Source organism: Oncorhynchus clarkii, chromosome 29, assembly GCF_045791955.1.
Source record: "Oncorhynchus clarkii lewisi isolate Uvic-CL-2024 chromosome 29, UVic_Ocla_1.0, whole genome shotgun sequence".
Classification (NCBI taxonomy): Eukaryota; Metazoa; Chordata; class Actinopteri; order Salmoniformes; family Salmonidae; genus Oncorhynchus; species Oncorhynchus clarkii.
Window position 1 is genome coordinate 48,708,054 of NC_092175.1, and position 26,552 is coordinate 48,734,605.

The window sequence follows — 26,552 nt, forward strand, 5'->3', positions numbered from 1 at the left end:
CAGAATTTAATGGGAATCTGCCTGCAATTCATACAAATTCCGCACGATGGCGCCATTGTCCTAATTTTCAATTGAATTAATTGTTGGAAAATCCTTCTATCTGAACTCCATTTTCCCAGTCTTCACCCGGATGCAGTTGAGGGAGATATCAGATGGCATTGTTTTTGAAGTGAAGACCTATTGAAGAGACATCGCCCTGTAATCATTTTGATAGCTTATAAACGTTTACTAATACCTAAAGTTGGATTACAAAAGGATTTCGAAGTGTTTTGTGAAAGTTTATCGTCGACTTTTTTAATTTTAAAAAATTACGCAGCGTTTAAAAACGATGATTTTTTCTGAATGACACAACTTCCATACAAAGCTATTTTGGGTATATATGGACCGATTTAAACGAAAAAAAGACCCAATAGTGATGTTTATGGGGCATATAGGAGTGCCAAGAAAGAAGCTCGTCTAAGGTAATGAATGTTTTATATTTTATTTCTGCGTTTTGGGTAGCGCCGGCTATCGCAAAATCTGTTGTTTACGTGTCGAGCTGGCATTTTGGGGGGTGCATGCTATCAGATAATAGCTTCTGATGCTTTCGCCGAAAAGCATTTTAAAAATCTGACTTGCTGGCTAGGTTCACAACGAGTGTAGCTTTAATTCAATACCCTGCTTGTGAATTTTGATCAAAGATTGAGTTGTAACGAGTACATTTAGCATTTAGCGTAGCGCATTTGCATTTCCAGGGGCATACTTGGGACGTCTGCGTGTCAAGTATTCTCAAGAAGTTAAGGTGCCACCAACCTGTTGTGTCTCTGAAGGACCTTTGTGTAGTGCCCTGTAAGTTACCAGGGCGTCACTGAGGACCATGTCAGTACCTTTTTAGGACGTTCTTGGAACATTGTGTCATGGTCCCCTAGAGGTTTACTTCAAGTGTTAGCCCTAGGTGTCCCAAACCATTTTAAGTAAAGTAATTAAGTGGCATGGTGGTTTTAAAGAAAAAATAACAGGTCTGTGAGAGACGGAATTCTTACTGGTTGGTAGGTGATTAAATACTTATGTCATGCAATAAAATGCAAATGAATTACTTAAAAATCATACAATGTGATTTTTTGGATTTTTGTTTTAGATTCCGTCTCTCACAGTTGAAGTGTACCTATGATAAAAATTACAGACCTCTACATGCTTTGTACGTAGGAAAACCTGCAAAATCGGCAGTGTATCAAATACTTGTTCTCCCCACTGTATCTGTCTGATAGAACTCAATGCACTCAATTTGATGGGCTTTTGTCTGTTAAATTGTCTGTCTTTAATGGTGTGCTCCAAGGCTCCATACTTGGTCCTCTCTTATTCACTATTTAAATAAATTATTTAGATAAAAATGTCCAAAATGCGCAACTTCATTTTTATGCTGATGATACTGTTATTTACTGTTTTGCCTCGTCTCTTACAAAAGCTTTTTTGAGGCAGTGATCGCTGAGATCTTGGCTGAAAACAGCAGAGGTGTATTTAGAGCGCAAGTTGGTTAGGATGATATCTATGAGGGTGCCCGTGTTTACGGCTTTGGGGTGGTACCTGGTAGGTTCGTTGATAATTTGTAGATTGTAGGATGGCTGGGGTGTTAAGCATGTCCCAGTTTAGGTCACTTAACAGCATGAGCTCTGAAGATAGATGTGGGGGCAATCAGTTCACATATGGTGTCCAGAGCACAGCTGGGGGCAGAGGGTGGTCTATAGCAGGCGGCAACGGTGAGAGACTTGTTTTGAGGTGGATTTTTAAAATTAGCAGTTCAAATTTTTGGGGTACAGACCTGGATAGTTGGACAGAACTATGCAGGCTATCAACTGCAGTAGATTGCAACACTACCCCCTTTGGTCGTTCTGTCTGAAAATGTTGTAGTTAGGGATGGAGATTTCTGAGTTTTTGGTGGTCTTCCTAAGCCAGGATTCAGACATGGCTAGGACATCCGGGTTGGCAGAGTGTGCTAAAGCAGTGAATAAAACAAACTTAGGGAGGAGGCTTCTAATGTTAACAAGCATGAAACCAAGGCAATTACGGTTACAGAAGCCATCAAAAGAGAGCACCTGGGGAATAGGAGTGGAGCTAGGCACTGCAGGGCCTGGATTCACCTCTACATCACCAGAGGAACAGAGGAGGTGTAGGATAAGGGTACGGCTAAAAGCCATGAGAATTGGTTGTCTAGGACATCTGGAACAGAGAGTAAAAGGAGCAGGTTTCTGGGGGCGATAAAATAGCTTCAAGGTATAATGTACAGACAAAGTTATGGTAGGATGTGAATACAGTGGAGTTAAACCGAGGCATTGAGTGATGATGAGAGAGATATTGCCTCTAGAAACATCATTGAAACCAGGTGATGTCATCGCATGTGTGGGTGGTGGAACTGAAAAGGTTGGATAAGGTATAATGAGCAGGGCTAGAGGCTCTACAGTGAAATAAGCCAATAAACACTAACCAGAACAGAAATGGACAAGGCATATTGACATTAAGGAGAGGCATGCTTAGCCGAGTGATTATAAGGGTCCAGTGAGTATTGAGGTTGGTTGGGGTCACGGCGATTCAGACAGCTAGCCGGGCCATGGGTAGCAAGCTGGCAGAGGATGGAGGTCTGTTTTTAGCCACCTCGTTCGTTTCTGTCGGTAGATTAGATCATTAATATCATTCCACCTTGTTGCTATACCATCCTTTTGCTTGTTTAATGGCTCTATGGCGGTCGTAGCGAGACTTCTTGTATTTGTTCCTGTCGTCAGCCATAACTTTGTGGTTGGCTGGAATAGTCCTGTGTGCGGTAGCCTTGTAGTTTAGTTTAGCACATAAACGTTGGTGTTAATATATTGGGGAAGCAGCAAACCTTCACTGTCGGGACAACGTCGGCGATGCATTTCCTAATGAAATTGGTGACGGAGGTGGTTAGCTTGTCGATGCCATCAGCGAAGTCACAGAACATATTCCATTCAGTGCAATCCTGTAGCATAGCATCCGATTCGTAGAACCGTTTCTCAGCTGAGTGCGTCACAGGTACTTCCTGTTTGAGCTTCTGCTTGTAGAATGGAAGGAAGAGTAATGATCTGATTTTCAGAAGGGGGACTAAGTGAGGGCCTTGCATGCTTGCCTGTGGGTAGAATAACAGTGGTCCAGGACCCTATCCTTTCCTTCTTGTTTACAGCCTTGTACAGTTCCTCACATCCCAGCTTGTTATTGTTGTTTTTGTCCTGAGGTGGAATAATATACAACAGTCACAATAACAGCTAAAAACTCTCAGGAGGTAGAAGGGTCTGCATGACAACTCATATATGAAGAACTTTATGTAGATTCAACTTCAACTAGATTCCAATTAGCTGCATTTGCTAGCACTTTCAGCTCACGTGCCCATTTGACAATTAGGTAAATGAAGATGGGTGAGCAACGCATTGAGACTTCCACTGCGCAAGAGTCAGCACACCATTTGCTGTTGATGAATAGACATACCCCTCACCCTCTTGATTTCTCTGAATCCAATGTCCTGTCTGTTCTTGTCCAAAAGCCATTTTTCAGAAAATCCATTACGAGAGTCCCGTTGTTAGAAAATCCGTGATCACAAGTTATCCATCTTATTATCATGTCAATAGAATGAAGGGAAGAGGTGGCTGGTTATGGCAAGGCGATCCCCTAGGGGAACTTTAGAAATATTTAACTTTCACACATTAACAAGTCCAATACAGCAAATGAAAGATAAACATCTTGTTCATCTACCCATCATGTCCGATTTTTTAAATGTTTTACAGCGAAAACACAACATATGTTAGACCACCACCAAATAAAAAAAAACAGCAATTTTTTCCCAGCCAAAGATAGAGTCACAAAAGCAGGATTAGAGATAAAATGAATCACTAACCTTTTGAAAATCTTCATCAGATGACACTCATATGACGTTACACAATACATTTATGTTTTGTTCGATAATATGCATATTTATATCCACAAATCTTGGTTTACATTGACGCCATGTTCAGAAATGCCTCCAAAATATCCGGAGGAATTATAGAAAGCTACGCCAGATAACAGAAATACTCATCATAAACTTTGACTAAAGATACATGTTCTACATATAATTAAAGATACACTGGTTCTTAATGCAACCGCTGTGTCAGATTTTTTTTAAACGTTACGAAAAAAGCCTACCATGCAATAATCTGAGACAGCGCTCAGACGTATATATATTTTTCCGCCATGTTGGAGTCAACAGAAATACGAAATTACATCATAAATATTCCCTTACCTTTGATGATCTTTCATCAGAATGCAGTGCAAGGAGTCCTAGTTCCACAATAAATCGTAGTTTTGTTCCATGATGTCCAATACTAGTGTCCAATTAGCTGCATTTGCTAGCACTTTCAGCTCACGTGCCCAAAAGCTGACGCTGGTCCAGGAAAACTCGGACGAAAACTTCAAAAATATATATTCCAGGTCGAATAAACTGGTCAAACTAAGTAGAGAATCAATCTTCAGGATGTTATTTTCATATATATCCAATAACCTTCCAACCGGATCAGACGTTTTCATCTGCAGCCTTAATGGAACGACGATGACACCCACAGACAAATGCGCCACAGGGAAATGGCATTCTGCTAAGACAGGGACTATTTCCCTTCCCATTCGGTCAAAGTTCACACCAGAGGCTCCATTCCACGTTCTACTGAATGAGGACATCTAGTGGAAGGCGTAGGAAGTGCTACCAGATCCATATCTTGTTTGGAAGGGAAGGGGCGATGACATCAAATTTGACCCACATTCAGAATTTCACTTCCTTTGTTTGGAAGATTGCCTGCCCTATGTGTTCTGTTATACTCACAGACATAATTCAAACAGTTTTAGAAACTTCAGAGTGTTTTCTATCCAATAGTAATAATAATATGCATATATTAGCAATCTGGGACAGAGTAGGATGCAGTTCACTATGGGCACGCAATTCATCCAAAGTGAAAATACTGCCCCCTATCCCCAACAAGTTATTAACTTGTTAAGGCTGCAATCCCGCTAACGGGATCGATATGACAACTACCAGTGAAAATAGAGGGCGCCAAATTCAAACCACAGAAAGCTCATAATTACAATTCCTAAAACATACATGTTTTATATCATTTTAAAGTTAATCTTGTTGTTAATCCCACCAAAGTGTCCGATTTCAAATAGGCTTTTCAGCGAAAGCACTACAAACGATTATGTTAGGTCTCCACCAAACCACAATAAGCACAGCAATTTTCCAGCGAATATAGCATTCACAAAAGGCAGAAATAGAGATACAATGAATCACTAACCTTGAATTATCTTCTTCAGATGACACTCATAGGACTTCATGTTACACAATACATGCATGTTTTGTTTGATAAAGTTCATATTTATATAAAAAAAATCTGAGTTTACATTGGCGTATTAGATTCACTAGTTCCAAAAACATGATTTTGCATAGCCACATCGTTTCAACAGAAACACTCATCAGAAATGTAGATGATAACACAAGGAATTATTGATATACCTCTCTGCAACTGCTGTGTCAGATTTCAAAAAAAGTTTACGGAAAAAGCAACCCATGCAATATTCTGAGACGGAGCTCAGAACAGTAGCCAAATTTGCAGCCATGTTGGAGTCAACAGAAACCAGAAAATACATGATAAGTGTTTCCTTACCTTTGATGAACTTCATCAGAATGCAGTCCTAGGAATTCCAGGTTCACAATAAATGCTTGATTTGTTCGAAAACCCCCAAAAAATGTCCGATGTTTATGTCCAATTAGCTACTTTGGTTAGCGCGTTTGGTAAACAATTCCAAAGTCACAAAGTGACTAGCACTTTCAGCTCACGTGCCCACTATAACGTGACGAAATGTCCCAAAATTCCGTAACAGTCAGTAGAAACATGTCAAACGATGTACTGAATCAATCTTTAGAATGTTGTTTACATATATCTTGAATAACATTCCAACCGGAGAATTAAAATGACTTCAGATGACCGGTGGAATGCAGGTCCTTCCCCTGTGAACGCGCATGGTGAAAGCATGGTCAACTCGTAGCAGCGGTGACTATTTCCTGTCTCATTCGACCCCCCTTCACATTAGAGTCATCAGACAAAGTTCTATTGACTGTTGACATCTAGTGGAAGGCATAGGAAGTGAAAACTAATCCATATCTCGCTATAATTTCAATGAGAGCTTGGTTGAAAATCTGCCACCCCCAGAAAAAATACAAACAGGAAGTGGAATTTCTCCGGTTTTTGCCTGCAATATGAGTTCTGTTATACTCACATACATAATTCAAACAGTTTTAGAAACTTCAGAGTGTTTTCTATCCAATACTAATAATAATATGCATATATTAGCAACTGAGACTGAGGAGCTGGCCGATTACAATGGGCAACTTTTCATCCAAGCTACTCAATACTGCCCCTGCAGCCATAAAAAGTTAACCTTACTAGGATCCCCCTCTCCTGCCTCTTTAACCCTGGCGTTTCCTCTTGGATAGCCTGAAAAGTGGGTTGAAATTGCACATAGAGCCCGGGGCAGATGAATCAAAATCAAAGTCGAAGACGAAAATGAGGTTAGTAACTGCCGATTTGATGTTCAAAAGTTATTTTGACCATAAGAAAATATATTTGGTGCAAAAAAAAGTTAAAATAAACGCCAAAATAAGTTGGGTCGGAGCTCGCAAGACAGCAATGTAATGTAATGTAATGTAACGTGTGTAATGTAATGTGTGTGTCCTCTCCCCAGTCGGTCCTGATATTCCCCAGATCGACGTGACCCCCTACAGTATAACAGACAGAGGATACTATGTTAAGGAGAGACAGACGGTCTCTCTCCTCTGCCAGGCCCAGTCCAACCCTCCCAGTCAATATGTTTGGTTCTACAATAACAGGTATGCTTTAATACACACACAGACGGACGCATGCACACACACACACACACACACACACAAGAATAAGCACACACACACATTTATTATATTGATTATATTGTTTGTTTTTTGTCTTCAGCATGTACATTTTGGGCTAGTTTAAATCACTTAAACTCACAATAACCGAGCACTGCATAGCAGTTTCATTGTTTTTATTGCTTCTAACCCCTGCCAGGTGTTTTATATATTGGTCATAACCCCAGCCAGGTGTTTTATATATTGGTTCTAATCCCAGTAAGGTGTTTATATATTGGTTCTAATCCCAGTAAAATGTTTTATATATTGGTTCTAATTCAGCCAGGTGTACACAGGTCCCAAGTTCACCATCACTAGGATTCTGCGGATGCACACAGGTACCTACGTATGTCAGTCTCAGAACACGTACCTCAACACCCGCTCTCTCAAGACCATCAACCTCACCGTCTACTGTGAGTAACCTGAGTTCTAACCCCTGACCTGTAACCTCTGACCTTCTCTCTCAACTTTCTACTGCTTCTCTCCATGTGGCTTCACCACACACACACACACACACAAATACACACACACACCGACACACACACAGAATAGTTGGCGATGCAGCAGACCTTCCTAAAATGGCGCCGACATAGAGGGCTGCCTTGCTTCTAGTCCTTAACTTTGCAGTATTTTTTATTTTTTATGCATCATATGTTACATTGTTAGCTCAGATAATCTTAGGTGTTACTACATACAGCCGGGAAGAACCATTAGATATCAGAGTGATGTCAATATCAGAGGGGCGGCAGGTAGTCTAGTGGTTAGAGTGTTTGACTTATAACCGAAAGGTTGCAAGCTCGAATCCCCAAGCTGACAAGGTAAAAGATCTGTCATTCTGCCACTGAACAAGGCAGTTAACCCACTGTTCCTAAGGCGTCACTGAAAAACAAATAATAATAATTGTTTTTAACTGACTTGCCTAGTTAAATAATATTATATATATATTTTTTTACCAGCACTATGACCAGGAATAAGACTTTCCCTAAGCGGATCCTTTGTCCGAACCACCCAAGGCATTTGAACTGATTCGCCATAAAGCCTTTTTGAAATCTGACACAGTGGCTGGATTACCAAGAAGTTAACAAACCTCCAAACGAGCTTCAATGACATACAACACTCCTTCCGTGGCCTCCAACTGCTCTTAAATGCAAGTATAACCAAACGCATGCTCTTAACCGTGCACTGCCTGCAACCGCCAAGCCCGACTAGCATCACTCCTCTGCACGGTTCTGACTTAGAATATGCGGACAACTACAAATTCCTAGGTGTCTGGCTACACTGTAAACTCTCCTTCCAGACTAATATTAAACATCTCCAATCCAAAATTAAATCTAGAATTGACTTCCTATTTCGCAACAAAGCCTCCTTCACTCACGCCGCCAAACATACCCTCGTAAAACTGACTATCCTACCGATCCTTGACTTCTGCGATGTAATTTACAAAATAGCTTCCAATACTCAACTCAGCAAACTGGATGTAGTCTATCACAGTGTCATCTGTTTTGTCACCAAAGCCCCTTATACCACCCACCACTGCTACCTGTATGCTCTAGTAGGCTAGCCCTCACTGCATATTCGTCGCCAGACCCACTTAGCCCAGGTCATCTATACATCTATGCTAGGTAAAGCTCCGCAGTATCTCATCTCACTGGTCACGATAACACCCACCCGTAGAACGAGCTCCAGCAGATATACTTCACTGGTCATCCCCAAAGACAACATCTTTTACTGCCTTTCCTTCCAGTTCTCTGCTGCCAATGTGTCAGGTGTGTGCGTACTGGTAGCGAAGTCAGGTGCAGGAGAGCAGAGATTTGTGAACAAGCACACACTTTATTGAGGCAAAAGTGCAAAATGCACAAAACAGTCACAAGAATAATGTTTAACAATAAACATCTTCGTGAAATACAACGGAAAAAACAAACCAGTCTGAAAAATGGAGCGCCGATGGCTAGAAAGCCAGTGACGTTGACCACTTAAACGCCGCCCGAACAAGGTGAGGAGCCGACTTCGGTGGAAGTCGTGCCAGTACCCCCCCTGACGCGCGGCTCCAGCGGTGCGTCGACACCGGCCTCGGGGACGACCCGGAGGGCGAGGCGCAGGGCAATACGGCCGGCGATGGTGGACCTCATGCAGCAGTTCAGGGTCCTCATGCAACTCATGCAGCAGTTCACCTCTCCTCCGGACCGTACCCCTCCCACTCCACGAGGTAGTGAAGGCCCCTCGCCCGACGCCTTGAATCCAGGATGGAACGGACGGAGTATGCCGGGGCCCCCGCGATGTCCAGAGGGGGTGGAGGAACCTCCCGTACCTCAGACTCCAGGAGCGGACCAGCCACCACCGGCCTGAGGAGAGACACATGGAACGAGGGGTTAACATGGTAGTCGATGGGAAGCTGTAACCAAAAAATACCTTGTTCACTCTCCTCAGGACTTTGAATGGCTCATCAAACGGCGGGCCTAGCTTCCGGCAGGGTAGGTGGAGGGCCGGGTTTCGGCTCGAAAGCCAGACCCTGTCCCCCGGTGCGAGTAATGCGTTTTACTTGAATCTGACTTCGGCGGAAGTCGTGACACAATGACTGGAATGAATTGCAAAAATCCCTGAAGCTGGAGACTTATATTTCCCTCACTAACTTTGAACATCAGCTATCTGAGCAGCTAACCAATCGCTGCAGCTGTACATACTGTAGCCTATCTGTAAATAGCCCACACAATCTACATACCTATCCCCATACTGTTTTTATTGGCTTTTCTGCTCTTTTGCAGACCAGTATTTCTACTTGCACATCATCATCTGCTCATCCATCACTCCAGTGTTAATTTGCTAAATTGTAATTACTTCGCTACTATGGCCTATTTATTGCCTTACCTCTTCACGCCATTTGCAAACATTGTATATAGACTGTGTGTGTTATTGACTGTGACTGTGACTGTGTGTGTTATTGACTGTATGCTTGTTTATTCCATGTGTAACTTTGTGTTGTTTGTGTCGCACTGCTTTGCTTTATCTTGGCCCGGTCGCAGTTTTAAATGAGAAGTTGTTCTCAACTAGCTTACCTGGTTAAATAAAGGTGAAATACATTAAAAAATATATATTTTAATTCCTTTACTTAGATTTGTGTTTATTAGGTAGTTGTTGTGGAATTGTTAGATTACGTGTTAGATATTGCTACACTGTCAGAACTAGAAGTACAAGCATTTCACTACACTCATAATAACATCTGCTAACCATGTGTATGTGACCAATAACATCTGCTAACCATGTGTATGTGACCAATAACATCTGCTAACCATGTGTATGTGACCAATAACATCTGCTAACCATGTGTATGTGACCAATGCAATTTGATTTGATTTGACCTGTCGGAGCATTGGGGGAGGAGACAGAACTCTCAGGAGGTTCTAAGGTACCTAACACTTTGATGTCACTGTGATGTTACTGCCATGGCAACCCCTGGTGACTGAAAGGCTGGTGCTTGTCATCCTGCTGTCCTGTGACGACACACAAACACACTCACACACAAACACACACAATAACAACACAATCAACACAGTGTTGCACTGTATGTTGTCCCCCAGACCCTCCAGATGGTTCCCCCTCCTGCTCTGTTCTGCCAGCAATGAACTACTCCTCCCTCAACCTGACCTGTTCATGGCCGGGGGGCCTGCCCCCCCCTTCATTACGCTGGGCCACAAACCTTCTGGCACAGGTACACACACACACACATGCACATGCATGCACACACTCAGAAAGGGTCCTAACAAATTACATTTTTGTTGCTCTGGTTGTTATTGTACCAGGGAGGGGTGTGGCTTGGGGGTGAAGGGGCATGGCCAGCCAACAATGTCTCCGTACTGCAGTCTGGATCCCAGGCCTCCAACAACTCTCTGTTCACCTGCCTGGGGATACACCCTGCTCTTAACACCTCCACTCAATGCACTGCACGGGCCTGTAAGTCTCTCTCACACACACACAAACACACAGCACCGAATTGGCCTGTACAGTGGTTCTTCCTTTAAAAGTTTGGAGCTTTAGTGGTAGATGTTGGCATTCTGTCATTACACCACACTATGACAAGGGGGAGTTAGAACGCTGATCTATCGGTAGTCTAAACTGTGGCAATTAATGGAGGTGTTTTCAGTCTGAGAGTCTCTTCTTTGGCACTAGAGTCCTGCATCAGGCAACAACAACTCCCGACCGGTCCTTTTGTACAGCGTTATATTTTCCTAACTGAAACCATTAATTAAATCGCTTTAGCAGTGATTGTAAAATTAATCAAGGCTCCCTTTGTTATTTAGTTTTATAACTAAAATGCTTGACTGTATTTAAAGATATGGATGACTTGTATGATGTGTGATGACATGCACAAATTCATGAGTGATTAATTGATGTACTGTTTATTTAAGTAGGCCTTTATGCCAATAAGTAAGTTACATTAAAACAGCTAGAGTAAGAAATGCATTTTCATTTTCTTGGAATAGAAACACGTTGTACAGTGCCATATTTTCCTAACGGAAACCCTTAGGCTTACAGTACATCGGCTACTGTTAGAAATGCATTTTCGTTTTTTCTTGGAATAGAAAAAACATAATATTCATCAAATGAATTAAGCTACATTCCTACAGCTCCAAGTCATTTCAATAACTTAGCTTCTCAAAGATGCCCTCTGATGGACAAACTATCACTAACTGGCCACAATGACTGACACTTAATACCATGCCATAGAATTTTGTGGCAGCCCGCAAGATGTGATGCAGTGCAACTTTTAAAGGAAGAACCACTGTACGTCACACACAAGCAGAGGCAGAAGCCTGCACGTCACACACACCTCCGCTGTCCCTAACTCACTCTCTCTCTCTCTCTCTCTCTCTCTCTCTCTCTCTCTCTCTCCCTCTCTCTCTCTCTCTCTCTCTCTCTCAGGGTCTCCTTATGGTGAGCCAGTGTGTTCTGCTTATGCCACCGATAAGAACCAATACCTGCTGCTGTCCTGCTCCTGGGAAGGTAACCACAAATACTAAAACCCTCACCACAACCATCACCAGCAACAACAACACCACCACCACTACAACAATCACCAACACCACAACAGTAACACTAACAACAACAACAACACAGTAACAACAACTCTTTCCGTGTGGCGCTTCCACCGGCAGGGTTGTAGGTTAGATTCCCATGGGGGACCAGTACAGGGGAAACAGGGGGAGGGGAGGGGAGGGGAGGGGGGGTATGGCATGACATGACGACAATGCTATTTCGCAGTAAAAAAAATTACAACAGATTTTCAGCACACTTATAGGGAAGGACATTCAACAAGCACAGCACTTACACAAATGACTGATGATTGGCTGAGAGAAATTGATAATGACACCGAATGTCGGAGCTGTTTTGTTAGACTTCAGTGCAGCTATTGACATTATTGACGTTATTGATCATAATGATTTTTGCAAGTGGTTTCAGTCATTGGCAGCAGAGAACTGGAAGGAAAGGCGGCCAAAGGGGGAATTGGCTTTGGGGGTGACCAGTGAAATATACCTGCAGGAGAGCGTGCTATGGGTGGGTGTCTGCTATGGTGACCAGTGAGCTGAGATAAGGCGGGGCTTTACCTAGGAGAGACTTATAGATTACCTGGAGCCAGTGGGTTTGGCGTCGAATATGTAGTGAGGGCCAGCCAACGAGAGCATACAGGTCGCAGTGGTAGGTAGTATATGGGGCTTTATATTACCTTCTGCACCTGCTTCCTGACTCCCGGCGTATACGTAACACGTTTTGGCAACTAATGAATCATGTGGAAATGTAGCAAATCTGTCAATGTCAAAGCATATTGATGCAACAGTAGCTAAAATGGGGAGAGTTTTGTCCACAATAAAGCGCTGCTCTGCCTTATCAACACTATCAACATGGCAGGTTCTACAGGCCCTTCTTTTGTCGTACCTGGACTGCTGTCTAGTCGAGTGATTAGGTGCCACAAAGGAATTTAGGAAAATTACAATTGTCCAAGAACAGGGCAGCACGAATGGCCCTGAAATGTACATGGAGCTAGCATTAATAATATGCATGTCAGTCTCTCATGGCTCAAAGTGAAAGAGGGGTTGACTAGCTGAATGTACCGAGTTGTCTGTTTAAATTACTAGCACACAGATCAGACAAGTCCAGAAGATTATACAAGGCACACAGTACTACATAGAGCCATGACTACATGGAACTATTTTCCACATCAAGAAACTCATGCAACCACCCCCACAAAAACCACAACAACCACAACCACAATACATACAATTATAATAATGTCTGTGCAGGTGGGTCTCCCAGGGCCGTGGTGTGGTGGGAGGTGCCTAAAGAAGAGGGAAGGGGCCAAGAAGTGGAGTCCTCCAATGTCCTGGTACTTCGTTCTAACTCCACCCAGAATGGACAGGCCTACACCTGCTACGGAAAACACCCCATAGAAACACACATCAGGACCTGCAGCCTTGGTAAAGAGCCATGTGGGACTTTGCTGGGTTTAACTAACAGCAATACACATGCACTGGGTTTAACTAACAGTCTAATAGAAATGTACTGGGTTTAACTAACAGTAATATATGAGTTTGAGTATGAGTTTATTTTATTTTTACAGGGACGGTGCACATTAATCAACGTTTCAGTAAAAGTGCCGGTTTTAGCCAGCCGGCTAATTTTCAACCGCAGTCCCTGGGCAGGTTATTAAAAAAATTACAATATAGACAATAGCAACATGGCTGAAGGACTGCACCAAGGTGCAGCATGGTAAGCGTACATTTGAACTTTATTTTAAAAATGACGCCACCAAAATGAAGAACAAAAAAACAACAATGAAGCTTTGGGCTATGTGCCCTGAACAACTACAAAATTAACTTCCCACAAAACAGGTGGGGGAAAAGGGTACCTAAGTGTGGTTCTCAATCAGAGACAATGATAGACAGCTGTCCCTGATTGAGAACCATACCAGGCCAAGACATAGAAATACAAAACATAGACAAGGCGGGAGGCTCTGGCAGCTCCTGACAGGTGGGAGCACCTGGAGGGAGGAGATGGAGAGACAGCCTGGTGCATGGGGCTGCCACCGAAGGCCTGGTGCGTAGTGGCGGCACCGGATACACAGGGCCGTGGAGGCGCACTGGCGGTCTCGAGCGCAGTGCTGGCCTCACCCGTTCTGGCTGAATGCCAGCTTCCCCCCGGCAAATGCGGTACGTTGGCACCGAGGATACCGGCCTGTGAATACTCCGCCTCGGTACCGTGCGCATCACCCCATAGCACGGGGCCTGACCAGTCCCATGCTCGCCACGGTAAGCACGGGGGGTTGGCTCAGGTCTGCTTCCTGACTCTGCCACACTCCCCGTGTGCCCCCTCCCCCCAAAAAATTGGGGCTGCCTCTCGGGCTTCCTTGCCAGCCGTGTTCCCACATACCGCTGGTTCCTCTCTCCGGCTGCCTCTGCTCTCCTAGCTGCCTCCACCTGTTCCCATGGAAGGCGATCCCTTCCCGCCAGGGTCTCCTCCCATGTGTAGACTCCCTTGCCGTCCAGAACATCCTCCCATGTCCAGGAGTCCACCTTAACATGCTGCTTGGTCCGTTGGTGGTAGGAAGTTCTGTCACGGCTGGCTGAAGGACTGGACCAAGGTGCAGCATGGTAAGCGTACATTTGAACTTTATTTTAAAAATGATGCCGACAAAACGAAGAACAAAAAAAACAACCGTGAAGCTTTGGGCTATGTGCCCTGAACAACTACTAAGTTATCTTCCCACAAAACAGGTGGGGGGAAAAGGGTACCTAAGTGTGGTTCTCAATCAGAGACAACGATAGACAGCTGTCCCTGATTGAGAACCATATCAGGCCAAGACATAGAAATACAAAACATAGAAAAAAGGAAATAGAATGCCCACCCTAGTCACGCCCTGGCCTCACCAAAATAGAGAATAAAAAGCCTCCTTATGGCCAGGGCGTGACAAACATAGGACAAGCAAGACATAGCATACAGACAGAGCAACATAGGACAAGCAAGACGTAGCATACAGACAGAGCAACATAGGACAAGCAAGACGTAGCATACAGACAGAGCAACATAGAACAAAAAGCAGCAAGACAACATTTATAAAAGCATCAAAGTGTTTCCACACCTCACAAGTTACAGACAACAGACATGGAAAGCAGAAACACACAGCTAGGGACCATTGTCGTGGAAATGTTCCTCTATTTACCAAATCATGAGCGCAAACCACAACACAAGTCCGAGTTAGTTATCAAAGTCCATCTTTAATTATATGAGCTCTATCATAACCCTGTGACTCTCAGGCAATTCAATGTCTATCAATGAATTCTCTGAGAGCCCCTTCCACATTTCAAATGAGGTCCTTTATAGCAAAGACACACACAGGATAAGACAGCATCGGCATAATTCATCGTTCAGCTTTGTCTCCTTTCTCAAACTCAGAACCATAAACCAACCCTACATATCAACAGGCATATATCAAATTGTCATTTAGATACAACCAATTCTAAATACAACCAATCCTATCTTGACAAGATCACAGAGACACAATGACTGGCACACAGACATTGTGGAGCCAAGAGATACACGCTTGACCTCTCCCCTCTCTCTAGCCCAAACAACTTAGTCTTGACATAGAACAGATACTGCAAACCCTGCCACAGTATTATACAAAAATAACATTCTTGATGAGAAGTAATTTACAAACATATGATGAATATAAAACATCTTACATATGTTACCAACAAATTCTGATTATTCCACAACACCATGTTCACAAATCTGATTGACCTTTTGTGAAAGTGTGATATGTGGTGCAGTTATGTGTGTCTGATGGCAGTGTATTCCAGACATGGGAAGCTCTCACAGAGAAAACGGATTTACTAAAGGTGCTTTTCCTTAAGGGAACTATACAGTCACCTTTCATGGCAGACCTTGTGGATCTGTTGCCATATGTTTGGGTTTTCTGTTGAACAAAAATACTGAGTGGAGGGGGAGCCAGGCCATTTAGGATCTTGAATACAAGACATGCATCGGTGTATTGCACAAGATTTTCCCAACTCAGGAGCTCATGCTTTCTGAGGATCTAACAGTGATGATGGCTATTGGGCTTCCTATCAAACTCTTTGAGAGCCTGTTTGTAGACAGACTGAATAGGTCTTAATGTTGTACAGCAAGCTTCGGCCCAACTAGTCAAGTAGTATGTTAAGTGGGGGAGTATCATAGATTTGAAGTACAGTTTTGCTACATCTGTAGTCAAACAATTTCGTATAAATCGGAAATTAGCTAGGTTGAATTTGGTTATTTGAATGACCTTTTTCACATTATTTTTAAAAGAGAGGTTGGAATCAAGTATGATGACAAGGTACTTAAAATTAGATGCCACCTGGAGCTTCTCCCCTGACACATAGACATCTTGCTCAGTAGCATCTATTGCCCTCTTTGTGAAGAACATGCAAACAGTTTTTTTCACATTGAGATGCAAACACGAGTCACTGAGCCACTTTGTAACCTGGACCATTACAGTAGTGAGATCTTGTGCAGCTTGCTGTTTGCTCTTTCCATGCACATACAGTGGGGAGAACAAGAATTTGATACACTGCCGATTTTGCAGGTTTTCCCACTTACAAAGCATGTAGAGGTCTGTAATTTTTTATCATAGGTACACTTCAATTGTGAGAGACGGAATCTAAAACAAAATTCCAACCAAAATTCCAAAATACCAACCAGTAAGAATTCCAGCTCTCACAGACCTGTTCGTTTTTCTTTAAGAAGCCCTCCTGTTCTCCACTCATTACCTGTATTAAATGTACCTGTTTGAACTCGTTACCTGTATAAAGGACACCTGTCCACATACTCAATCAAACAGACTCCAACCTCTCCACAATGGTCAAGACCAGAGAGCTGAGTAAAGACATCAGGGATAAAATTGCAGACCTGCACAAGGCTGGGATGGGCTACAGGACAATAGGCAAGCAGCTTGGTGAGAAGGCAACAACTGTTGGCGCAATTATTAGAAAATGGAAGAAGTTCAAGATGACGGTCAATCACCCTCGGTCTGGGGCTTCATGCAAGATCTCACCGCGTGGGGCATCAATGATCATGAGGAAGGTGAGGGATCAGCCCAGAACTACACGGCAGGACCTGGTCAATGACCTGAAGAGAGCTGGGACCACAGTCTCAAAGAAAACCATTAGTAACACACTACACCGTCATAGATTAAAATCCTGCAGCGCACGCAAGGTCGCCCTGCTTAAGCCAGCGCATGTCCAGGCCCGTCTGAAGTTTGCCAATGACCATCTGGATGATCCAGAGGAGCAATGGGAGAAGGTCATGTGGTCTGATGTGACAAAAATAGAGCTTTTTGGTCTAAACTCCACTTGCTGTGTTTGGAGGAAGAAAAAGGATAAGTGCAACCCCAAGAACACCATCCCAACCGTGAAGCATGGAGGTGGAAACATCATTCTTTGGGGATGCTTTTCTGCAAAGGGGACAGGACGACTGCACCGTATTGAGGGGAGGATGGATGGGGCCATGTATCACGAGATCTTGGCCAACAACCTCCTTCCCTCAGTAAGAGCATTGAAGATGGGTTGTGGCTGGGTCTTCCAGCATGACAGCGACCCAAAACACACAGCCAGGGCAACTAAGGAGTGGCTCCGTAAGAAGCATCTCAAGGTCCTGGAGTGGCCTAGCCAGTCTCCAGATCTGAACCCAATAGAAAATCTTTGGAGGGAGCTGAAAGTCCGTATTGCCTAGCGACAGCCCCGAAACCTGAAGGATCTGGAGAAAGCCTGTATGGAGGAGTGGGCCAAAATCCCTGCTGCAGTGTGTGCAAACCTGGTCAAGAACTACAGGAAATGTATGATCTCTGTAATTGCAAACAAAGGTTTCTGTACCAAATATTAAGTTCTCCTTTTCTGATGTATCAAATACTTATGTCATGCAATAAAATGCAAATTAATTACTTGAAAATCATACAATGTGATTTTCTGGATTTTTGTTTTACATTCCGTCTCTCACAGTTGAAGTGTACCTATGATAAAAATTACAGACCTCTGCATGCTTTTAAAGCAGGAAAACCTGCAAAATCGGCAGTGTATCAAATATTTGTTCTCCCCACTGTATGTCACTATATCATCTGCATACATTTGAACTTCAGACCCAGTACAGACAGAAGGCAGATCATTAATGTACAGGAGGGGGCCCAGTATTGACCCTTGGGGCACGCCCATGTCATAGCTAAGAGTGGGTGACAGCTCATTGCTCACTCTGATACACTGAGTTCTGCCTTCAAGGTATGATTTCATTCATCTCAAGGCATCAGGGGAAAAGTTGAACTTGGACAATTTTGTGATGAGAATATCATGTTTAACAGTATCAAAAGCCTTCCTTAGGTCCAGAAACACAGCCCCAACAACGCCCCCTTTGTCCATCTTGGACTTCACATTTTCCAGAATAAATATATATGTAATGGGTTGAACTAACAGTCTAATAGACATGTACTGAGTTTAACTAATAGTCTAGTAGACATATGCTGAGTTTAACTAACAATCTAATAAACATGTACTAGGTTTAAGTAACATGAATAGATATGTAATGGGTTTCACTACAGTCTAATAGAAATAGACTGGGTTTAACTAACCGTCTAATAGACATTTACTGGGTTTAACTAACAGTCTAATACACATGTTCTGAGTTTAACTAACAGTCTAACTACTACTTTTACTACTGATGCTGCTGCTTCTACTTCTGCTGGTACTAATACTAATACTACAACTTCTTATACTAAAACTAAAACTGCACTACTACTGCAACTACTGCTACTACTACTATTACTACTACTTATTCTACCACTACAAGTACTACTACTACAACTATTGCTGCTGCTGCTACTACTACTAGTACTACTACTACTACTACCACTACTGCTTCTACTACTACTACTACTACTACTTCTACTGGTACTACTACTACGTCTACTACTACTGCTACTACACCTACTACTACTGCTACTGCTACAACTACCTCTACACTACTACTACCCTATTGCTACCACAACTACTACAACTACCACTATAACTTATACTACTACTACAACTACTACCACTACTACACTACTGATACTACTGCTACTACCACTACTACCTCTAGTAATGATATGTATACTACTACTATTACTACTGATGCAGCTGCTTCTACTTCTACTTCTACTGGTACTAATACTAATACTACAACTTCTTACACTAATACTACAACTACCCTACTGCTGCTGCTAATACTACTCCTACTACAACTACTACTATTATTACTGCTACTAATAGTGCTGTTGCTGCTACTAGTACAACTGCTACTGCTACTACTACTACTGCTGATTCTACCACTACTAATACTAATACTCAAACTTTACTACTGCTACTACTTTTGCTGCAAATTTTCTACTACTATTACTACCACTACTAATACTGTGGTTACTACAACTACTGCTGATGTTACTGCTACCTCTGCTGCTGTTATTACTACTACTACTAATCTACTGCTGCTACTACTACTACTCCTACTACAACTTCTGCTGCTGCTACTGCTACTACTACTGCTACTAATCCTACAACTACTACTGCACTACTGCTAATACAACTACTACAATTACAACAACTACAACTGGTTCTAGTACTACTACCACTACAACTATTATTACACTACTGCTGCTGCTACTACTACTACTGCTACCACTAAAAAAGTTACTAGTGATATTACTACTACTGCTAAAATTGACTACTACACTACTGCTAAAACTACATCTACCAATACTACTGCTACTTGTGATAATACTACTACTACTACTACCACTACTACTACTGCTGCTGCTACTACTACTAATACTAATACTTCTACTATTACTACTACCACTACTACTACTGCTGCTGCTGCTACTTCAATTGCTTCTACTACTGCTACTACTTGTACTACTGATTCTACTACTACTTCTATTACCAGGACTACTACTACTACTACTACTACTGCTACCACTACTACTACCGCTACTAATACTACAACTTTACTACTACTACTACTTGTACTACTGCTTCTACTACAAATACTACTATTACTACTAATACTACTGCAGCTAGTAATGCTACTGCTACTACTGCTACTACTACAGCCACTACTACTACTACTACTACTACTACTACTACTACTACTACTACTACTACTACTACTAATATTACTACTGCTAGTAATGCTACTGCTACTACTGGTACTACTACAGCCACTACTACTACTACTGCTACTCCTATTACTACTAATACTACTACTGCTAGTAATGCTACTGCTACTCCTGGTACTACTACAGCCACTACCACTACAACTACTACTGCTTCTACTACTACTAATATTACTACTACTGCTACCACTACTACTACCGCTACTAATGCAACAACTTTACTACTACTACTGCTTCTACTACAACTGCTAATATTACTACTAATACTGCTACTGCTGGTAATGCTATTGCTACTACTGGTTCTACTACAGCCACTACTACTACTAGAGTAGTAATAGTAGTTGTAGGAGTAGCAGCAGAGGTAAAGTAGTAGTTGTAGTAGCAGTAATAGTAGTAGTAGTAGTAGATATAGTAGCAGTAGTAGTAGTGGTAGCAGCAGTACTGCTACTATCACTCCGAGAAATACAACTATAAGTACTACTGCTGCTACACCAACTACAACTCCTGCTGTTACTACTGCTACAGCTATGAATATTAATACTACAGCTACTTCAACTACTACTAATACTACTACTACTACTGATGATGCTGCTACTACTACCACTGCTACTAATACTACAACTACATCAATGCAACTACTACTGAAACTAATGTTGCTGCTGATACTTCTACTACTACTACTACCACTACTACTATTACTAGTACTACAACAACTACTATTACTATTACTACTACTACTGTTACTACTACTACTGTTACTTTAACAATCACAACTACTATTGCTGCTGATTCTATTACTACTACTACTACTACTACTACTACTACTACTACTACTACATGGTGTGTATGTGTGTGTGCTACTATCACTATTAGAACTACTACTATTAGTACTACTGCTGCTACACCAACTACTACTGCTGCTGCTACCACAACTACTGCTACCGCAACTACTACTTCTGCTATGAATACTAATACTAGAACTGCGACTACTGTGGCAACTATTACTACTGCTACTACTACTACTACTACTGCCATGACTACTACTGCTACTACAGCTACTACGACTGTTATTATTGCAGCTACTGCTACTACTGCTGCTACTACTACAACTACTACTCCAACTCCTACTTGTACTGCTACTACTAGTACTATTAGTACTATTACTACTACTCCTAATACTACTTCAACTAATGATGCTACCACTACTGCACCTACCACTACTAGAACTACCTCTATTAGTACTACTGCTGCCACTCCAACTACTGCTGCTGCTACTGCTACTTCTGCTGTGAATACTAGTACTACAATAACTTCAACTACTACTAATACTACTACTACTGATGCTGCTGCTACTACTACTACTACGGTTGCTAATACTACTACTACCACTTCTGCTACTAACACTATTACTATAACTGCACTACCAATACTACTGCTACTATTATTGCAACTACTACTACTGCTACTGCTGCTACAACTACTAATGCTACCCTTACTACTACTAATAGTATTACTACTACTGCTACTACTTTTACTACTGCTTCTACTACTACTGCTACTATTGCTATAACTACTACTGCTAGAAATGCTTCTACTGTTACTGGTACTAATATTGCTACTTCTACTACTACTACTGCAACTACTACTACCACATTTACTATTGCTGCTACTAAAACAATCACAACTACAATTGCTGCTGCTGCTACTACTACTACTACTACTGCCACTCTACTACACCTGCTACTATTACTACCAAAACTACTATTACTTCTCTACTTCTACTGCTACCACTGCTACTGCTACTACTACAACTACTACTAATACTTTGCTGCTAGTAATATTCCTACGGATATTCCTAGCTCCTACTACTACTACTGCTGCTCCAACTATTACTTTTACTGCTACAACTGCTACTAGTACAACTACTACTACACTTACTTATATTTTTACTACTTCTACTACATGTTTGTGTGGGTGTGCTACTACCACTATTAGAACTACTACTATTAGTACTACTGCTGCTACACCAACTACCTCTGTCATTGCTACCACAACTACTGCTAGCGCTACTGCTACTGTGGCAACTACTACTACTGCTACTGCTACTACTACTACTGCTATGACTACTACTGCTACTACAACTGCTATGATTACTATTACTACTACTACTACTACTACTACTACTGATGTTGCAGCTACTAGTACTACTGTTACTAATACTACTACTCCACCTCTGCTACTAATACTATTACTTCAACTACACTACTACTACAACTACTACTACTACTACTACTATGACTATTACTACTACTACAACTGCTACTGCTGCTGCTGCTACTACTACTGCTGCCAAAACTACTAGAACTTCTCTACTTCTTCTGCTACTACTGCTACTGCTACTACTACAACTACTACTAATACTTTTGCTGCTAGTAATACTATTACAGCTACTACTACTACTGCTGCTTTTACTACTATTACTATTACTGCTACTACTATTACTAATAGTACTACTGCTGCTACACCAACAACTACTACTTGGACTACTACAACTACTACAACTACTACTGTTACAACTTCTAATACCAGTGGTGTAGAGCACTTACGAAAAAGAAAAGAAAAAACGACTTAAGTCGTTTTTTGGTATCTGTACTTGACTTTACTGTTTATATTGTTGACAACCTTTACTTTTACTTCACTACATTCTTAGAGAAAAGTATGCACTTTTACTCCATATGTTTTCCCTCACACCCAAAAGTACTTCTTACATTTTGAATGCTTAGCAGGACAGAAAATGTTCCAATTCACACACACACATCAAGATTGTGACCCTGGCTAAATGTAGTAATTAAATGTAGCAACTACATTTACTTTTGATACTTTATATATATATATATATTTTTTTTTTTTAAATATATATATAAATATATTTAAAACCAAATGCTTTAAAACTTTTACTCAAGTATTATTTTCTTGGGTGAATTTCACTTTTACTTGAGTCATTTTCTATTAAGGTATCTTTACTTTTTCTCAAGTATGAGAATTTAGTAGTTTTTCCACCACTGACTACTACTACTACTACGACTACTACTACTATTACTTCTTATACTACATGGTGTGTGTGTGTGTGTGTGTGTGTGTGTGTGTGTGTGTGTGTGTGTGTGTGTGTGTGTGTGTGTGTGTGTGTGTGTGTGTGTGTGTGTGTGTGTGTGTGTGTGTGTTTGTGTGTGTGTGTGTGTGTAGTCCCGGTCAGTAAGCCCAATATTCTGCTGAGTGATGCGTCCCCAGCGGAGGGATCTTCGGTGTGGCTGCGCTGTGGCCTGGAGAATGGTACTGAGCCGCTTTTCTTCATGTGGGAGCATGAGACTTACAATGGATTGGTCAGCACCATCTCCCAGGGCAACAGACGTGTGTTCAACATGACAGAAGTCACCCGTAACCAAACAGGCTGGTACCGTTGTGGGGCCCGGAACCAGGTCAACCAGGAACAGTCCAACAGCATCTGGCTGGACATCATCTGTTAGTATACACACTACACACTGAACACTACAGGCTAAACCCTACAAGCACCCCTAACACTGTACCCCAACTTCCAATCCATCTGTGTGTAACGTAGTGTGTGTGTGCAACATTGTGTGTGAGTGTGTTTAATGTAGTGTGCGTTTGTAACGTAGTGTGTGTTTCAAATCAAACCAAATTTTATTTGTCACATACACATGGTTAGCAGATGTTAATGCGAGTGTAGCGAAATGCTTTTGCTTCTAGTTCCGACCGTGCAGTAATTTCTAACAAGTAATCTAGCATTTTCACAACAACTACCTTATTCACACAAGTGTGAAGGAATGAATAAGAACATGTACATAAAAATATATGGATGAGTGATGGCCGTGCGGCATAGGCAAGATGCAGTAGATTGTATAGAGTACAGTATATACATATGAGATGAGTAATGTAGGGTATGTAAATATTATATAAAGTGGCATTGTTTAAAGTGACTAGCGATTCATTTATTACATCAAATTTTTATTATTAAAGTGGCTAGAGATTTGAGTCAGTATGTTGGCAGCAGCAACTCAATGTTATTGACGGCTGTTTAACAGTCTAATGGCCTTGAGATAGAAGCTGTTTTTCAGGCTCTCGGTCCCAGCTTTGATGCACCTGTTCTGACCTCACCATCTGGATGATAGCGGGGTGAACAGGCAGTGGCTCGGGTGGTGGTTGTCCTTGATGATCTTTTTCGTCTTTTGGTGTAGGTGTCCTGGAGGGCAGGTAGTTTGTTCCCGCTGATGCGTTGTGCAGACCTCATTACCCTCTGGAAAGCCTTACGGTTGTGGGCGGAGCAGTTGCCGTACCAGGCGGTGATACATCTGCATCTGTAAAAGTTTGTGAGCGTTTTCAGTGACAAGACACATTTCTTCAGCCTCCTGAGGCCTTCTCCTCCTTGCGCCTTCTTCACTACGCTGTCTGTATGGGTGGACCATTTCAGTTTCTCTGTGATGTGTAAAAGCCGAGGAACTTAAAACTTTCCACCTTCTCTACTACTATAACGTCGATGTGGATAAGTGGGGTGCTCCCTCTGCTGTTTCCTGAAGTCCATGATCATCTCCTTTGTTTGTTGACGTTGAGTGTGAGTTTATTTTCCTGACACCACACTCTGAGGGCCCTCACCTCCTCCCTGTAGGCCGTCTCGTCATTGTTGGTAATCAAGCCTACCACTGTGGTGTCGTCTGCAAACTTGATGATTGAGTTGGAGGAGTGCATGGCTGCGCAGTCATGGGTGAACAGGAAGTACAGGAGAGGGCTGAGAATTCACCCTTGTGGGGCCCCAGTGTTGAGGATCAGCGGGATGGAGATGTTGTTTCCTACCCTCACCACCTGGGGGTGGCCCATCAGAAAGTCCAGGACACAGTTGCACAAGGCGGGGTCGAGACCCAGGGTCTTGATCTTAATGGCGAGTTTGGAGGGTACTATGGTGTTAAATGCTGAGCTGTAATCGATGAACAGCATTCTTACATAGCATTCTTACATGGACATTCTTGTCCAGATGGGTTAGGGCAGTGTGCAGTGTGATTGTGATTGTGTCGCCTGTGGACCTATTGGGGTGGTAAGCAAATTGGAGTGGGGTCTAGGGTGTCAGGTAGGGTGGAGGTGATATTATCCTTGACTAGTCTCTCAAAGAACTTCATGATGACGGAAGTGAGTGCTACGGGGCGATAGTCGTTTAGCTTAGTTACCTTAGCTTTCTTGGGAACAGGAACAATGGTGGCCCTCTTGAAGCATGTGGGAACAGCAGACTGGGATAGGGATTGATTGAATATGTCCGTAAACACACCAGCCAGCTGGTCTGCACATGCTCTGAGGACGCAGCTAGGGATGTCGTCTGGGCCGGCAGCCTTGCGAGGGTTAACACATTTAAATGTTTTACTCACGTTGGCTGTGGTGAAGGAGAGCCCACAGGTTTTGGTAGTGCATGTAACATAGTGTATGTAACTTAGTGTTTGTGTGTGTGTTTAATATAGTGTGTGTGTCCTCTCCCCAGTCGGTCCTGATATTCCCCAGATACATGTGACTCCCTACAGTATAACAGACAGAGGATACTCTGCTCTGGAGAGACAGACGGTCTCTCTGCTCTGCCAGGCCCAGTCCAACCCACCCAGTCAATATGTCTGGTTCTACAACAACAGGTATGCCTTAACACACACACATACAAACACACACACAATCATGAATCATTATATTTTATGATTATCTTGTTTGTTTAGTCTTTAACATGCACATCTTTGGCTAGATTGATTCAGTTTATCTTTGGCTAGATTCAATCAGTTCATTTTTGGCTAGATTCAATCAGTTTATCTTTGGCTAGATTCAATCAGTTCATCTTTGGCTAGATTCAATCAGTTCATCTTTGGCTAGATTCAATCAGTTCATCTTTGGCTAGATTCAATCAGTTCCGCTCATGATAACCGACCACTGCATACAGTTTTTATTGGTTCTATTTAGCCGATGTTGGAGGTGTAATTGCGTTGGACCTTTTCAAATCAGCATGTGGCTCCCATCATTTTCACAGTCCCCAGGTCCAGAACAAATTCAAGCAAACATATAGTATTATACAGAGCCATGAGTGCATGGAACTCGCTTCTATCTTATAAAGCACAAGTGAACAGCAAACCTGGTTTCAAAAAAAGAATAAAGCAACAACTCATGGCACAACGTATCTCCCCCATGTGACCTACTTGTTGTGTGTATGTACTGACATGTATGTGGAAATGATAGATGCACACACACTCACACACACTACATGTTCATGTTTTTAAATGAATTTCAATTGTAAAGTATTTTGTCTGTGATGTCTTTTTCGTTATGTGTCAGACACCAGTA

The 26,552-nt window shown here is 42.3% G+C and overlaps 1 protein-coding gene across 1 annotated transcript in view; it reads left to right on the forward strand.

Moving 5' to 3' along the window:
- LOC139388250 (V-set and immunoglobulin domain-containing protein 10-like 2) overlaps positions 1-26,552 on the forward strand; it is a 168,020-nt gene that overhangs the window by 7,524 nt on the left and 133,944 nt on the right. The window contains exons 4-5 of the mRNA XM_071134799.1: positions 23,418-23,693; positions 25,714-25,858. Coding sequence (XP_070990900.1) covers positions 23,418-23,693; positions 25,714-25,858 — 421 coding nt within the window. The remainder of the gene's footprint in view (positions 1-23,417; positions 23,694-25,713; positions 25,859-26,552) is intronic.